The following is an 18,418-nucleotide window of genomic DNA, read 5'->3' as shown; positions in this document are numbered from 1 at the left end:
AAAACCCTGGGATGGAAACCATCTGGTCCTGGGGATTTGTCACTCTTTAGTGCCATTATTTTCTTCATTACTGTTATTTTACTTATGTTAATTTTTTTGAGTCCTTGTCCCCGATTCAATATCAATTTCTTTGGGATTTCCAGCATGTTCTTCTACTGTTGAATAATTACTTTGCGTCAGTATTTACATGTCCACCATGTCCTTTTTATCATTGACAATATCACCGCTATCAGCTTTTAAAAGGCCACATTGCTCCTGACTACCCTCTTTTTCCTAATATAATTGTAAAAATTCTTTGTGTTGATTTTGATATCACTTGCAAGTTTCTTTTCATACTCCCTTTTTGTAGCTCTTACTATCTATTTTGTGACCCTTTGCTGTTCTTTGTATCTTTCCCATTTGCCAGGATCTGTTCTATTTTTTGCATTTCTGTGTGCTTTTTCTTTTAGTTTTATACTGTCCCTTACATCTTTAGTCGTCCATGACTGTTCTTTTTGTCAAGTAGAGCTCTTGCCCCCCAGGGTTATAAACTGGTTCTGTATCACATTAATTTCTTTTTTGAACATTTCCCACTGATCTCCTGTCATTTTACCCATTAACAGATTTGCCCAGTTTACTGTGGACAGTCTCTGTCTCATCCCGTTGAAGTCAGCCTTACCTAAATCTAGAATCTCAGTAGCTGTTTCGCATTACTCCCTTTCAAACATTACGTTGAACTCGATCATGTTACGATTGCCAGTGGATAAATGTTCACGCACAGTTAGGCTGTTAACTAAATCTGGTTAATTACTCAATCTAAAGTGGCTTGTCCCCTTGTTGCCTCTAGGACATATTGTTGTAGAAAACGATCACAGACACACTCAAGAAATTCACTACCTTTCTGACAGGTGCCAGTCTGCTTATCCCCAAAATCCCCCATTAAAACCATTCTGCCTTTACTACATGCTTGTCTAATCTCTGTATTTATACAATCGAGCACTTCACAGCTGCTACCAGGGGGTCTATACACAACTCCCACTACAGTCTTAAATCCTTTTCTATTTCTTAATTCTACCCATAAAGTCTCCACTGCCTGCTTACCTCACTTTATATCCTCTCTTATCATTGAAGTGATATCAGCCTTAATCACTAAGGCTACTCCTACCCCTCTGCCATTTTCCCTATCTTTCCTGCAGACCTTATAACCTGGTATATTTAGCTCACAGTCCTGACTGTCTTGCAGCCATGTCTCAGTAATGGCTACAATGTCATACCCTCCAATTTAAATTTGTGCCTGCAGTTCATTCAATTTATTCCTTGTACTCCATACGTTTGTATAAAGAAGGCTTATTTGGGACACACACCCTAACCTGTCCTTCAGCTCTAATGTTTTATCCACATGTTTATTTCCCTCTCCTGGTTTAATTGCTTTACATCTTTTAGATTTCCCTTTACCTGTAGTGCCTAAAGCACAATTTATGACTATTATTCTACTCTCTTCCCTTTCATTTATTTTTGAACTACGATTTGTACTACAATTTCCACCTGAGCCCTCCCCCCGTTTAAACTTCTTGTGACCACCCTATTTATCCTTTCCGCTAGGACCCTGGTGCCAGACCGGTTCAGGTGGAGCCCGTCCCAGTGGTACAGTTCCTTCCTGTCCCAATACTAGTGCCAGTGCCCCATGAAATGGAACCCCTCTTACCACACCACTCCTTTAGCCACGTGTTCACTTGCCTAATCAACTTATCACTACGCCAATTTGCACGTGGCTCGGGTAATAATCCAAAGATTATAACCCTTGAGGTCCTGTTCTTTAATTTAGCTCCTAGTTCCTGGTACTTCCCAAACAGGACCTCTTACCTACTCTTTCCTATGTTGTTGGTCCCAACATGGATCACAACGACTGGATCCTCCTCCTCCCTCTCCAATATCCTTTCAAGCCGGTTCAAGATGTCCCTCACCCTGGCACCTGGTAGGCAACATACCATGTGAGACTCTTGACCTTGCTTACAAAGGATGATATCTGTCCCCCTAATTATAGAATCCCCTACAACTACCACATTACACTTCCTCTCCTCCTCCCTTAGGACAGCTTCCTGCTTCAAAGTGCCATGGTCCACATTCTGTCTGTCCTTCTGACAGTCTTCATCCTTATCCTCATGGGTAGCAAGTACATTGTACCTGTTGGATAGGATCAGTTTCTGCAGATCCTCGATCTTTATCTCACCTGGGTTTCCCTTACTCTATACACTATCGGTCACACCAACCCCGTTCTGAACCTGCACCTCTCTACGAGGTCTGACCGAGCTCGCTATCTATGCTGCTACATTTCCTCTTTTACCACATGTCTGAATTTTCATGATAAGCATCTTATGGGCCAGCTTACCAAACACTTTCTGAAAACATCTACTGCATTCTATTTACCAATACAATCGCTTATTCACAAAACCTGATTAGATTTGCCGAGCATCACTTGCCTTGAATCAATCGATGTTGGTCGGCCTTGGCTCTCCCGTGGATTTCGAAATGCTCACTAATTTGATCTTGAATTATGGATTTTAAGAGTTTTCCCACAACTGATGTTAGACTAACTGTCTATAGTTACTCGGTTTAACCTTTCCTCTTCCCTTGATTAAGGATTTTACATCAGCTACAGCCCAGTCCCAGGATCCAATTTGCCTGTTTAAGGGGTATTGACAACATGTGGCCAGACCCTCTGCTATCTCCTATAGATTTATAGAATGAAACAGCACAGAAGGAGGCCATTTGGCCCATCGTGCCTGTGCCGGCTCTTTGAAAGAGCTCTCCAATTAGTCCCATTCGCACGCCCTTTCCCCATAGCCCTAAAAACTTCTCCTTTTCAAGTATTTATCTAATTCCCTTTTGAAAGTTTCTATTGAATAATCTTCCACCACCCTTTTCAGGCAGTGCATTCCAGATCATAACAACTCGCTGCATAAAAATAATTCTCCTCACCTGCCCTCTGGTTCTTTTGCCAATCACCTTAACTGTGTCCTCTGGTTACCGACCCTTCTGCCACTGGAAAGTTTCTCCTTATTTATTCTAACAAAAACCTTCATGATATTGAACACTTCTATTAAATCTCCTCTGAACCTTCTCTGCTCTAAGGAGAACAATCCCAGCTTCTCCAATCTCTCCACATAACTGAAGTCCCCACATCCCTGGTACCATTCTAGTTAATCTCCTCTGTACCCCAAGGCCTTGACATCCTTCCTCAATAACTTCTTTCACGAGTCGATGGTGCAGCCATCAGGGCCCAATGATTTATCCACCTTGGACTTTACTAACTGTTTTAGAACCAATTCCTACTTTCCAGTTATCTCTAACAGTTGTTCCACACCCTCTTCTAGTACATCTACATTCTCACTTCCAGCATCATTTGTAAAAACTGATACTTATTTAATAACTCTGCCATACTTTCATGCTCCACAATTAGACTCCCTCCTTCATCCGTAAGTGTCCTACACTCTCGTTAAATATTCTTTCACTTTTTAGTTGCCTTTTAGAGACCTTTTTATTTCCTTTATATTATCTGTTGGCCTGTTTTCACATTCCCTTTGAGCTCTGCCCTTCTCCCTTTGTTTTTCCCTGCCACACTTTCTATATCCCTCAGGATTTTCATTTTTCACCCGAACTTTACCATACGGCTGTATTTCCAGTTTTGGTTTCTCTTTAATCTATTTATCTGTGGAGCTGTCCTCTGCTGACACCCCTGTTTGTCTTATACAATGATATTTCTTTTCTACTCTGCATCTCATATTTAAAGCTTCCGCATTACTTAATGGGCATAAATCTTAGCTGACCAGTCACTCTCACAACAAACATCCCCATCCCAGTTCACAGAGATGCTGGACCTGATAATAACGCAGAGGCAGATTTTGAGCGGGTGAGGGGGGGGATAACGGGTGTGAAACACGGAAGATCATGGGACGTGTGGGCATGTCCGATTTCAACTTGTAAAGCTCAGTATCATTTTACTTCCGAGTTTCGCGTCTCCAATGCGGGCGTGATGCGAACCCGGATGATGTGATTGAACTGTGACTATTTAAAGGGCCAATGTGATGCGGACTTGGATGATGTGATTGAACCGCGACTATTTAAAGGGCCAATACAATCATAGAATTTGGAGCAGTTGGGAGGATTTCATTAGAGAGGAAAAAATTAGAACTGGAGTCAGGATGGTCAAAGGCTGCGCCGGGTTCAACAAGGCCTCACTTGGTGTACTGCTGGGGCCAGGGAGGAGTCGGAAGGAGGTCCTAATTCCCCAGCAAAGGCAAGAAGAAACCTGCTGCTGTTACCAGGAAGGCGTGGGCACAGGTGGCTGAGGCGGTCAGCAACAGGAATACATGGATCCAGTGCAGGAAGTGTCTGAATGACCTAACCAGGTCAGCAAGGGTGAGCACAGTTTCAGATTCACCTACATGCTGTAGAGCATCCCCTCTCGCTCTTGTCTTGTCAATCGAACTCCAGACATGTCACTCCTCACTGCCAAGTTTCAACAGCACCCATCGTTCACTCTCTGTGCACTTCCTAATGTCTCCCTTTATCCGTCCACTCACCACAATCATTATGTAATGTGATCCCACCTCAGTCAGCTCCCCGATTCTCAACACATTCCTCAAATGGATGCCAGAGCCACTCATGCACCCCCACCCCCGCCCGAATGAACTGTATCCATCGGAAGCACACCTGCCTTACAGCCACTCATTGGTCTGTCGTGCCCCCTTGCAGGAGAAGAGAGCACAGAATACAAGGGAGAGGGAGGACCAGAGCTGGACCCCCACAGATCCTGGAGCTCACCAATGCAGAACAGGAGGCCTTGGAGATTAGCGGCATATCGGCCTCCCTGAGCATCTGAGATGGCGAGACTGGCCATTGCTGCAGGGTGACGGAATCTCAGACCCACATCTTCTACAAGACTAAGTCATCTTGACTTGCATTCAGCACCAAATATAATATGATCACCTTAATCATGTGGGGGGGAAAATTCAGTTGATTTGCACCGCGCAAAGCAACTAGCGCCTGTGCGCGGTGTCGTTAATGCCTCCTGCGAAATTTAGCAGGAGGTTAGCGGCGGCGGTAACCATTAGCGCCCCACGATGCTGTGCCACCAGTGATTGCGCAGTGCCTTGCTCGCGTCCCGGCCGCGATCTTCGGTAGCGCCCCCTGACTTACCGCCGAATGCTATGTCCGACAGGGTCCTGGGGCCTACTTGTGGCCGGGGTGGCGCAAATTAAAGGGAAGGTGCCGGGTGGCCAATTTTGTTGCTGGCCGACTGCCAGTACCTGCCCGCTTTGCCGTCCCCGGCCTTCTGTGAAGCCCCCCCGCGAAGTGCCGGCTGCGCTCTGTGAGCCCGGCACTTCTCTTGAGTGCCGGGCTCTTTTGCCGGCACTCTGATCCCTGGTGGCCCAGCTGGGCCCCGGGTTGCACTGCGCTAGGCCCCTCTCCTTTAATAAGGGGAGGAATGCCTGCAGTACTGCGGCGTGGCGCTGCGGCAGGTAGCACCACAATATTCACTTGAAGCGCCCCAACAGGGAGGCGGGGTGCTTCCAGTAGTGCCCCGCCTCTTGGGGCACTACCGGTGAATTTCTGGCGCGGGGGCGCTAACTTTTTCGGAGCGCTAAAAGTAGCGCCCCGGCGAAGTTAGCGATCCAAAGGGAGCACGACCCAATTTTTCCCCCGTGCATTTCAACATTTGTACATTCCCATGAATAAATCAGCTCCGTCTCTTCTCTCCTCCAGCGCCATCAAACAGCCATTTGTTGATGAGGATTCCTCAGAGGAACTCATTCCTGCTGAGGGTGCACTGTCACAGGATACATGCCAACTAGGCACCAGCGCAGATACGGGCACGTTGGTGGATCCTGTTAGACAGTTGGGTGGGATCTCGCCTGGTGACTCACACGGTACAAGTGAGCATGAGCAAAGAGTGGTGGCAGGGACAGCAGAGAGTTCACATCGGAGGGCACAGAGCTTTCCAAGCTCTGCTCAGCTCGACACAGATGCTGAACCCTGTAGGTTGAATCGTGGCGCGCTAATGAGTCCCTGCAGGCCCTGACCATGGCCTTGCAGGCTATAAACGCCAACATGTCTGCCACCTTAACCAGACCTTAATCAGTTATACTTTGTCCCCTAGCAGCCACCTTTTAAGGCTGGCTCCATGACTGAACATGTTGGGGATGTTGGACTACCGCTGTATGAAAGCATCATGGCAGCTCCCAGGTAATCAGGCGCAGACCTGCATCCACCTTTTTGGTGTATACACACTAGCTGCACATTGATGGAATGAAATCCCTTGCATTTGGCGAATACTCCTGGTTGATCTGGGAGTGCTCGGATTGCGACGTGCATGCAGTCAATGGGACCCTGCACCTTGGGAAGCCAGCCAGAGACGCAAATCTGAGTACCTGCTCATTCTGGCTATTGTCGTCACTGGGGAAGTTTACATAACTCCCAGCCCTGGAAAACTATCCATCCGCTACCTGCCTAATGCATTTATGTGCAGCTGACTGCGAGACCCTCGCTATGTCTTCAGTAATGCCCTGGAAGGAACCAGAGGCAAAGAAATTGAGGGCGGTGGTGACTTTCACAGCCACCAGGTCCAGCAGGGAGCAGATCTTCTTCTAGGAGGCTACAGATGTCTGCCACCACCTGACATGACAATATCAGCCTTCGGAAGCACTGCTCTTCCAAGAGGTGAAGGAAGCCAAGCCTCTGTCTGTAGACCCTGTTAGGTGAGTATTGCCTCCTGCGACCTCGACCCCTCTGTTGTCCACCTCTCTACAGCCCCTTCTACAGCACACCCTTGCTGCTGATGATGCTGATTCACTTCCTTGTCCGAAGTCCAATCGAAAGAAGCCATGTCGCCACCCATCGTGAGCTTCCCTGTGAACACCTCCAAGCTCTACAGATAAATCTCTCACACTAAGTACTCACACTAAATGGTGTCGCAGAGAGAACTGAGAAAGCAGCTGTGGTCACTGAGCCTTTATTCAGATCGGCACTCCTGCCTTTTAACTAGCCCTATGAAGTGCCGATCAATCTTGCCTCTGTTTTAATGGCGACTTTCCCGAACCTCCGGAAATCTTTCAACTTGCTGTAATTAAATATTATAATCAGTTCCAGTACAGCTACAACACTGGCATCTATCTGACAATGTGGAAAACTGCCCAGGTATGTCCTGGCCACAAAAAGCAGGACAAATCCAATCTGGCCAATTACCGCCCATCAGTCTACTCTCAATCATCAGCAAAGTGATGGAAGGTGTCGTCGACGGTACTATCAAGCGGTACTTACTCACCAATAACCTGCTCATCGATGCCCAGTTTGGGTTTCGCCAAGACCACTCGGCTCTTGACCTCATTACAGTCTTGGTCCAAATATGGATAAAGGAGCTGAATTCCAGAGGTGAGGTAAGAGTAACTGCCCTTGACATCAAGGCAGCATTTGACCAAGTGTGGCATCAATGAGCCCTAGTAAAACTGAAGTCAATGGGAATCGGAAAAAACTCCACTGGCTGAAGTCAATACTAGCACAAAGGAAGATGGCTGTGGTGGTTGGAGGTCAATCATCACAGCCCCAGGACATCGCTGCAGGCGTTCCTTAGGGCAGTGTCCTAGGCCCAACCATCTTCAAATGCTTCATCAATGACCTTCCCTCCAACATAAGGTCAGAAATGGGGATGTTCGCTGATGATTGCACAGTATTCAGTGCTATTCGCAGCTCTTCAGATAATGAAGCAATCCATGACTATCTCCCACAAGCGAGAGTCTAACCACCGCCCCTTGATATTCAACGGCATAACCATCGCCAAATCCCCCACCATCAACATCCTGGTGGTCACCATTGACCAGAAATTTAACTGGACCAGCCACATAAATACTGTGGCAAAAAAGAGCAGGAGAGAGGCTGGGTATTCTGCGGCGAGTGTCTCACCTCCTGACTCCCCAAAGCCTTTCCACCATCTACAAAGCACAAGTAATGAGTATGATGGAATACTCTCCACTTCCCTGGATGAGTGCAGCTCCAACAACACTCAAGAAGCTTGCCACCATCCAGGACAAAGCAGCCCGCTTGATTGACACCCCATCCACCACCTTGAATATTCACTCCCTCCACCACCGGCATACCATGGCTGCAGTGTGTACCATCTACAAGATGCACTGCAGCAACTCACCAAGGCTTCTTCAGCAGCACCTCACAAACCCGCGACCTCTACCGCCTAGAAGGACAAGGGCAGCAGGTGCATGGGAACACCACCACCTCCAAGTTCCCCTCCAAGTTACACACCATCCTGGCTTGGAAATATATCACCAATCCTTCATCATCGCTGGGTCAAAATCCTGGAACTCCCTCCCTAACAGCACTGTGAGAGTACCTTCACCACACGGACTGCAGCGGTTCAAGAAGGTGGCTCACCACCACCTTCTCAAGGGCAATTAGGGATGGGCAATAAATGCTGGCCTTGTCAGCACAGGACAATCCCAGGACAAAAAAAAGTAACATGCCTCTCCAGAGGGGTTACTCACACGCATTTAAACCTGCCTCGTTTAAACCGGAAGTAGGCTCATTGGAGGCGGGTTGGGGTTGGGTTTCTGATTTTTAGAATTTTAAGCTACCCCCCCACCCCTCTCTTGCCTGTCATGGTTGGGGGGGGTGGTGGGGGTGGTTGGGTTTAAAATCTTTCCTGTTGTGTTTGGAGGTAACAAAGGCATGGCTGAGGGTTTCACCAGCAGGTGAGCTGAGGCAGGGACGGAGACAGGTGACGTTACGGAGGTGGCAGTAGGCGGTCTCGCTGATGGGGAGGATGGGAGGTCAGAAGCTCAGCTCACAGTCAAATAAGACACCAAGGTTGCAACCAGTCTGATTCAGCCTCAGACAGTGACCAGGGAGAGGGTTGGAGTCGGTGGTCAGTGGCTGAGGGTGCAGAGAGTGAGTCTCATAGTGAACAGGAGAAAAGGTGGTGGGAAACTGCAGTGATTCAGTTGGGCAAATCACAGGTCATTAAAAACCCAGGCCTGCTGTCAATTAATCTGGGCGCCTGGATAGGCTGCCCCTGCTTCATGTCTTACTGATGTTCTTAGTTATCTTCTGTTGAGTGAGTTAACCGCTGCATTGCTGCTTGTTCCTCAGATTCAGGACATAGTCAGGATGCGGGAGCTGCTGACTGTGTTCAGAGCGGAGAAGTTGAGGAACGATGAGCTGGATGTTGCTATTCTGCAGGCCTTACTCAAAGGTAGGTAAAGCTGGCTGGAAAATAAGAACTGTGGGGGACTGCATGGTCCAGTGGATTAATGTTGGGTCTTAAGCTCTGGGACCTGGGTTCAAATACATCGCTGACTGGTATGATATGAATATTCATTGAGGGCGCAAAATTCAGATCCGTAGCGCCCATTTGTTGGGCACTACAAGTGACCTTAGAGCTCCAAAATGGCATCCACAGTGCGCACACAAACTTGTGGGGCGAATCGTGCCGGACGCCATATTGGTGAGGGTGTTCGCGTGCGCGCAGTGAATGTTTGTTGGGAGTATGCAGATCAGGCAGGTCATGACATCACACAGCGTGTAACGCTGATTTGATGCCAGCGCTGCCATTTTGGAGCTCAACGCTCCAGCCAACGTCCTCTGAACCTCGCACAGCTGAACCCACGTTCAGCAGCAGGAAGGACCCACTGCCAGTGCTATTTAAAGAAAGCAACTGCTTACAGGTTAGTTGCTAGTAGATTTCTTCTGGCTGTTGCAATGATTCTAGACGTGTGTGGTGCTTTCTACAGTTGTTTCAAGTTAGCAAAGTCTACAGGGAGTGGTGTGGCAGGTGCTGAAGGACTTTTTGCTGACTTCAAGGCTTCTGCACAAACCAGTTGCTCCCAGACATGGGTGCACTAGTAGGAATTCCCCTTGGAATAGAGCATTACTGGGAGAATGAGCAGAGGCCATGCAGAGCAGGACCAGCTGCTAGAAGAGGGAGGAGGAGTGGGGGGAGAAGGGCTTGCAGCAGGAGACCATATCTGCTCAGGATGTTCTGGGAGCAATTCTCCGATCAGCAAGGAACAATGTGTGAGATGTCTGCGCTTCAGTAAGGAGGTCGTCGCTGAAATCTGCCACCTACTGCAGCCACAACTCCAACCTCAGAGCAGGGCAAGGACCGCATTGCCAGTGGTTGTGAAAGTGATCGTGGCCATGAACTTTTATGCGTCTGGCTCCTTCCAGGCTGGAGCTGCAGATATTTGCAACATCTTGCAGTTTGACATCCACTGTTGCGTAAGGGAGGTCACTGGGGCTTTCTATTCAAAGAGAGCTGACTACATTTCATTCTCTCTTGCCAGAGACCAGCAGGCAGAGCAAGCACATGGCTTTGCTAGGATTGCAGGCTTCCCCATGGTGCAGGGTGCCATTGACTGCACGCACATCGCTTTGCGAGCATTGCATGTCAACTCTGACATGTATAGTAACCGCAATGGATTCCGCTCCCTCAATGTGCAGCTGGTGTGTGACCATAGGCAGCGCATCATGCAGATTAATGCCCGGTATCTTGGCAGCAGTCATGATGCATCCATTCTACTGCAGTCTGCAGTGCCAGCTGTATTTCAGCCACCACGGCAAACCAAAGGGTGGCTACTGGGCGACAAGGGCTATCCACTGACTCATGACTCTGCTGTGCAACCCATGCACATGTGCGCAGCATGAGAGCCATGCTGCTACAAGAAATGTGATAGTGAAGACCATTGGCGTGCTGAAATGCTTCCGCTGCCTGGACCACTCTGGAGGAGCCCTGCAGTACTTGGAAGAAAGGGTGTCATGATTCGTCGTGTTCTGCTGCATGCTGCACAACCTCTCCACTAAGAGGGCACAGCCCTTGCTAACATATGGTGAATAGCGGAAGAGGAAGGGGGAAGGAGGAGGAAGGGAGGAGGTAACCTAGACAGGCTGTCCATGAAGAATTCATTTGAGTGCGATACCGGTACAAGAACCTCAATTCCCCATTCCCCAATAGTCCCACTCCTTATCTTCCCTCTGTCACTGACCATCACAGCCTCCGCTTGGCCACAATGCAAAAATAAAAGCCTCCACAAAATAAACATTCCAAACCAAATTTATCAATGAAATCATGCTGTATTGCATACAAACGTAAACTAATCATCCTTGTACATTCCCTTAGTGCCTGTCTTCTGTGTACCTTTCCCTGTCCTAGTGCTCCTACGCAGTGCTACCCCAGTGGCTGCAGCATAGCTGGTGGAAGGCTGCTGACTTTCAGTGAGGGAGACTGCAGATGGCCTTACAGGATGACCTCGAGCAGCTCTGGGCCTAGAAGTCCCAGCTGCGGACTGCAGCATCTCGGCATAGGCGGCAGCAGTCTGGGCTGGCTGGTTGATGTATTAATTTCTTTGTGGGTTCAATGACGAGACATTTATGAAAGAGAATGACTTTTAATCTAAAGCTTGTTCAACTCTTTAATACAGCTTTTACAGGAGACACGATGCTTGTGATGCATCTAGAACGAAACTGAAACTAAAAACTAACTGCCTTGCTTCTCTCGGTCACATGCCCTCTGCTGGTCAGGCACAAGCAATCAATACAGGCAAACATGCTATTAAGGCATCATAATCGAACAGGCAAATACCATCTCTATTTGCTGATATCATTACATCTCCTTTTCTTAAAACAAAAGTATTTTACTTTTAACTAACAACATGTTTTCTTTGTATTAATCTGCATTTTAACTGTAACACTTAATGAACTTACATTATCATTATCATGATCAAGGTTTTTTAACCTTGCTTTGTGTGTTCACATGAAATATGTCAATACACTAGAACTTGAAGAAAGAATAAGATAACATTACTTCCTTCTATAACAATAGTCCTTAAATTTGCTCAATGAGTCTCTCAGGAGGCTTCACGTGTCTTGAGGATTTTCTGATTGATTGTCCTTGAATCTGAGTTGTTGCCTCAGATGATGTGTTCTCAGCTATGTGATCAGGTTGTTCAACAGTATCAGTCTCTTGACCTGCTGTGGCTGGTCCCATGAGAAGATCTCGATGATTTCTTCTCAGAACAGCACCCTCATCTGTCTGAATGGTGTATGATCTTGGTTGAACTTCACTCAGGACAGTTCCCTTCTGAGTCCATGTGTTTGTTTTGTCTTTGAACCTTACTTGGTCACCAGTGTGGAGTTCAGGTAGGTTTTGTGTTCCTCTGTCATAGTTGTACTTTTGCTTTTCTTTCTGTTGTTCTTTGAACTTCCTCACTTTCTCCCCCTCTTTTGTTTTCAGGAGGTTCTCCGGGATGGGTAGGTTTGACCTTAGCCAACGTCCCATAAGGAGTTGGGCTGGTGACTTACCACACTCGAGCGGCGTTGTGCGGTATACAAGCATGCTTTGGTAGAAGTCAGTTCCACTGTCTTTTGCCTTGTACTTCAGTCTTTTCACTGTGTTTGCGGGCTCTCCTGGGTCAACAGCTCTGGACAACGTGTCTGCTGTATACCTCAGCTTACCCGGTGTGTACGCAACATTCAGTTCATCATAGACTGTCTCTCCTTCGCTTTCCACAACGAGGACTCTCTTTACCAGGTTCAGTCTCTCACAGGCTTTTAAACATAGTATGGCTTGCACATCCTTTGGCACCACGATTAATGCTAGCGTGTGCTCTCTGTCCTTGTGTGTCACTTTGACAATGCATCTTCCTTTCACTGGTATTTCAGTACCTGAGTTTCCTGTCACTTTCACTTTGATTCCATGTATCTTTGGTCTGGGTCTAATTTTCTTAAAATCAGTCTCTGATATCACATTAACTTGTGCTCCAGTGTCCAATTTAAATGGAATGTGTATGTCATTCACTTTTAGGGTCAACATCCAGTCTCTCTTCTTTTTTGTTTTCAGACACAACATCTACATAGAACTCCTCTATGTCGCTTTCATCTACTGCATGGACCTTGCTTTGTTGCATTTGGTTCTTACAGCAACGGGCATAATGGTTGTTCTTGTTGCAACTATTGCATGTTTTACCATATGCTGGACACTTTCTTGGTGGATGCTGTGTACCGCATCGACTACATGTCTTTCGATTGTCCCTTTCATTTTCGTTCGCTGGCCACACCTCTTTTTTCACATTGGTGCTCTTTTTGTTAAACGGTTTATGTCCGTTCATTCTCACTGCATCCACGTTGCAGCTATTATCACTGAACAGCTCTTTTGCTTGCGACTTCACAGTCTCTGTAGCCCTACACAGTGCTATGTCTTTTCCCAGGTCTAGATCTTGCTCTCTTAGCAGTCTTTCCCTTAGACCATTATCTGGAATACCACACACCAGTCTGTCTTTTATCAGCGAGTCTGTCAGTCCCCCAAATTCACACGATTTGCTTCGGTTTCTCAGTTCAGTCACATATTGATCAATAGTCTCACCCGTTTTCTGAACACATGTGAAAAATCTGTGCCTCTCAAACGTCACGTTGCGTTTAGGTATGCAGTAGGCCTCAAACTGTTCCATTATTTTATCTAGCTTCATTTTGTCTCCATCAGCAGCGAATGTGAAGTTATTATACACCTCCAGTACTTCATCACCCACGACATGTAAGAACACTGACGATTTCTTATTATCACTTTTCTCGTCGGCTCCGACTGCCGCTAAATACAACTCTAAACGTTGTTTGAATCTCCTCCAATTTTCAGCCACATTACCTGTCAACTGAAGTGTCACCGGTGGGAGTAAACCTTCCATTTTTCACTTCGTTAGCTATTCTCTAATGGTAAGTAACGATGTTCTCTTTTGGCTTGCTAATCTGTGGAGAGCTGATTTAACTTCAGATTTTTTCTCTTCATCTCTTTCAATCACTTCTGACACCATGTATTGATTTCTTTGTGGGTTCAATGATGAGACATTTATGAAAGAGAATGACTTTTAATCTAAAGCTTGTTCAACTCTTTTATACAGCTTTTACAGGAGACACGATGCTTGTGATGCATCTAGAACGAAACTGAAACTAAAAACTAACTGCCTTGCTTCTCTCGGTCACATGCCCTCTGCTGGTCAGGCACAAGCAATCAATACATGCAAACATGCTATTAAGGCATCATAATCGAACAGGCAGATACCACCTCTATTTGCTGATATCATTACAGTTGACAGGCAACAGCCAGGACACTAGCGGAGTGGCAGTGGTGGGAGGACAAATGCTGTAATCCTGAGAGAGGGCAGCAGGTTCGTGCTCCATGGATCCACTGCCACTCCCCTGGGGTGGCGCCTCAGCAATCCTAGTCATCTGTTGGAGGACAGATTGCTGGACTGCTGTGATACCCTGCAAGCCCCTTTGAACACTATAATCCAGAGCCATGATGGTAGCAGTCTGAGCTAGCATGGCAGCAAGTGACCATGTATGACATCCACTGCAGCACTCAGACGTTGGGTGGCTGCTGCTTGTGCTGCAATGGAAGCTGAGACATTGGCCATCAAACGTTGCATCATGGTTGGGTCCACAAGTGCGCTAATGGAGTTGGCCATCACTTCCATGCTGGAAATCATGGGCTGCAAGCTCTGCACAGTTTGGTGCCGGACTCCTCCATGCTCCTTGACATTGCACCCAGGCTTTCTGATAGGCTTCCCAATGTACCAAGCATTTCATTGTGCATACCCATCAGCCTTCTTCTGTAGGCTGCCCTATCGAAGCCCTCATCTGAGTCCTCTGCAGCAGATCCCATGTGTGACCTTGCCCTCTGGGGAGCTGGCACCTGTGCTACCCTTGCACCCTTCCATGACTGCAGGCCTCTTGTGCCTGGTGTCTCACCATGTGCAAATCCCGCCTCTATCATATCCTTTAAATTATACGCAATGTCAGTAATCTGAGCTGATGGCTCTGAATGTTAAATCGAGTGATGGTGCTTCTTCATCATCGCTGTCTTATTGCTCTTCCACCACTGCCTGGCCAGGTTGCAGTTCTTGGGTATCTTTAGCTTTTTTTAATTAATTCATGGCATGTGGGCATCACTGGCAAGGTCAGCATTTATTGCCCATCCCTAATTGCCCTTGAGAAGGTGGTGGTGAGCCGCCTTCTTGAACCGCTGCAGCCCGTGTGGTGAAGGTACTCCCATAGTGCTGTTAGAGAGGGAGTTCCAGGATTTTGACCCAGCGATGATGAAGGATCAGCGATATACTTCCAAGTCAGGATGGTGTGTGACTTGGAGGGGAACTTGGAGGTGATGGTGTTCCCATGCGCCTGCTGCCCTTGTCCTTCTAGGTGGTGGAGGTCGTGGGTTTCGGAGATGCTGCAGTACATCTTGTAGATGGTACACACTGCAGCCACTGTACACCAGTGGTGGAGGGAGTGAATGTTTAAGTTGGTGGATGGAGTGCCAATCAAGTGAGCTGCTTTGTCCTGGATGGTGTCGAGCTTCTTGAGTGTTGTTGGAGCTGCACTCATCCAGGCAAGTGGAGAGCATTCCATCACACTCCTTACTTAATAAGAACATAAGAACATAAGAAATAGGAGCAGGAGTAGGCCAATCGGCCCCTCGAGCCTGCTCCGCCATTCAATAAGATCATGGCTGACCTGATCCTAACCGCCAATCTACTATCACAGAACCATCTCCTGAATCTAACAGAATTAGACACACGAAATAGGAGCAGGATCAGGCTACACGGCCCCTGGGCCCGCTCCGCTACCCACAGGGCCATGTCCGATCCGAACCTAGATTCATGTCCAAATTCCTGCCCGCTCCCCGTAACCCTTAATTCCCTTTACTTCTAGGAAACTGTCTATTTCTGTTTTAAATTTATATAATGATGTAGCTTCTACAGCTTTATGGGGCAGCATATTCCATGGACCTACCACCCTCTGAGTGAAGTAGTTCCTCCTCATCTCAGTTTTGAAAGAGCAGCTCCTTATTCTAAGACTATGCCCCCTAGGTCTAGTTTCACCCATCATCGGGAACATCCTCCCTGCATCCACCCGATCCAACCCCTTCACAATCTTATATGTTTCAATAAGATCGCCTCTCATTCTTCTGAACTCCAATGAGTAGAGTCCCAATCTACTCAACCTCTCCTCATATGTCCATCCCCTCTTCCCCGGGATTAACCGAGTGAACCTTCTTTGTACTGACTCGAGAGCAAGTGTGTCTTTTCTTAAGTATGGACACCAAAACTGTATGCAGTATTCCAGGTGTGGTCTCACCAATAACTTGTACAACTGAAGCAATACCTCCCTATTTTTATATTCTATCCCCCTAGCAATGAAAGCCAACATTCCATTGGCCTTCTTAATCACTTGCTGCACCTGCATACTAACCTTTTGAGTTTCGTGCACCAGGACCCCCAGATCCCTTTGTACTTCAGTACTTTCCAGTTTCTTGCCATTAAGATAATAACTTGCTCTACGATTTTTCCTGCCAAAGTGCATAACCTCACACTATCCAGTATTGTATTCCATCTGCCAAATCTCTGCCTACTTACTTAGCCTGTCTATGTCCCCTTGCAGGTTTTTTATGTCCTCCTCACTCACTACTTTCCCTCCCATCTTAGTATCATCTGCAAACTTTGATATGTTACACTCGGTCCCCTCCTCCAAATCGTTAATATAGATTGTAAAGAGTTGGGGACCCAGCACTGACCCCTGCGGAACACCACTAGTTACTGATTGCCAGTCTGAGAATGAACCATTTATCCCAACTCTCTGCCTTCTGTTAGATAGCCAATCCTCTATCCATGCCAGAATATTACCCCCAATCCCGTGATTTTTTATCTTAAGCAATAATCTTTTGTGTGGCACCTTGTCAAATGCCTTTTGGAAGTCTAAATACACTACGTCCACTGGTTCCCCTTTATCCACCCTATATGTTACTTCCTCAAAGAACTCCAGCAAATTTGTCAAACATGACTTCCCCTTCATAAAACCATGCTGACTTTGTCCTATTAAATTATGATTATCCAAATGTCCTGTTACTGTCTCCTTAATAATGGACTCCAAAATTTTACCTACCACAGATGTTAGGCTAACCGGTCTATAGTTTCCAGCCTTCTGTCTACTGCCCTTTTTAAATAAGGGTGTTACATTAGCAGTTTTCCAGTCTGCCGGGACCTTTGCTGAGTCCAGGGAGTTTTGGAAAATTATTACCAATGCATCCACAATCCCTACCGCCACTTCCCTCAAGACCCTAGGATGTAAGCCATCAGGTCCAGGTGATTTATCCGCCTTGAGTCCCATTATTTTACCGAGTACCACTTCCTTAGTGATTTTGATCGTGTTTAGCTCCTCCCCCCTATAGCCCCCTGTTTGTCCAGTGTTGGGATATTCTTAGTGTCCTCTACTGTAAAGACTGATACAAAATATTCATTCAGTGTTTTTGCCATCTCCATATTTCCCACCATTAATTTCCCGGTCTCATCCTCTAAGGGACCAACATTTACTTTAGCCACCCTTTTTCTTTTTATATAACTATAAAAACTCTTACTATCTGTTTTTATATTTTTTGCTAATTTACTTTCATAATCTATCTTCCCTTTCTTAATCAATCTTTTTGTTATTTTTTGCTGTCTTTTAAAGTTTTCCCAATCCTCTATCCTCCCACTAGATTTGGCTACCTTATATGCCCTTGTTTTTAGTTGAATACTATCCTTAATTTCTTTACTTAGCCACGGATGGCTGTCTTTTCTTTTACACCCTTTTCTTCTCAGTGGAATATATATTTTTTGGAAGTTGTAAAATAACTCCTTAAATGTACACCACTGATCATGTATCGTCTTACCCTTTAATCTATTTTCCCAATCCACTCTACTCAATTCCGCTCTCATACCTTCATAGTCTCCTTTATTCAAGCTTAGCACGCTTGTTTGAGATCCAACCTTCTCACCCTCTAATTGAATATGGAATTCAACCATGTTATGGTCACTCATTCCAAGGGGATCCTTTACTAGGACATTTTTAATTAATCCTGTCTCGTTACACAGGACCAGATCTAAGGTTGCTTGCCCCCTGGTCGGTTCAGTTACATACTGCTCAAGAAACCCATCCCTAATACACTCAATGAACTCATCCTCAAGGCAGCCCTGCCCAATTTGATTTGTCCAATTAATATGATAGTTAAAATCCCCCATAATTATAGATGTTCCCTTATTACAAGCCTCAACTATTTCCTGATTGATACTCCGTCCAACAGAGTTGCAACTGTTCGGAGGCCTATAGACTATACTTGTGCCTTGTAGATGGTGGAAAGGCTTTGGGGAGTCAGGAGGTGAGACACTCGCTGCAGAATTCTCAGCCTCTGGCCTGCTCTTGTTGCCACAGTATTTATGTGGCTGGTTCAGGATGTTGATGGTGGTAATGCCATTGAATGTCATGGGGAGGTGTCCTCCAACGCCTCCCCTCCATTATCCAGCTGGGTGGCACTGCGATATATTTCCAAGTCAGGATGGTGTGTGACTTGGAG

The 18,418-nt window shown here is 46.6% G+C and overlaps 1 protein-coding gene across 2 annotated transcripts in view; it reads left to right on the top strand.

Annotated features, from left to right (window-relative positions):
- The window catches only part of trpm2 (transient receptor potential cation channel, subfamily M, member 2), a 337,017-nt gene that overhangs the window by 76,639 nt on the left and 241,960 nt on the right, over positions 1-18,418 (top strand). For both annotated transcript variants that reach the window (XR_015078103.1, XM_085985384.1), the window contains exon 10: positions 9,136-9,238. Coding sequence is in view for 1 of the 2 variants with exons in the window: in XM_085985384.1 (XP_085841510.1) it covers positions 9,136-9,238 (103 nt within the window). In the remaining variant the exon portion in view is untranslated. The remainder of the gene's footprint in view (positions 1-9,135; positions 9,239-18,418) is intronic.

This window comes from Somniosus microcephalus, chromosome 4, assembly GCF_052327205.1.
Source record: "Somniosus microcephalus isolate GS21.2 chromosome 4, FLI_Smic_1.0, whole genome shotgun sequence".
NCBI classification, from domain to species: domain Eukaryota; kingdom Metazoa; phylum Chordata; class Chondrichthyes; order Squaliformes; family Somniosidae; genus Somniosus; species Somniosus microcephalus.
Note: the sequence above shows the minus strand (reverse complement) of the source record. Positions and strands in the feature narration are given on the sequence as shown.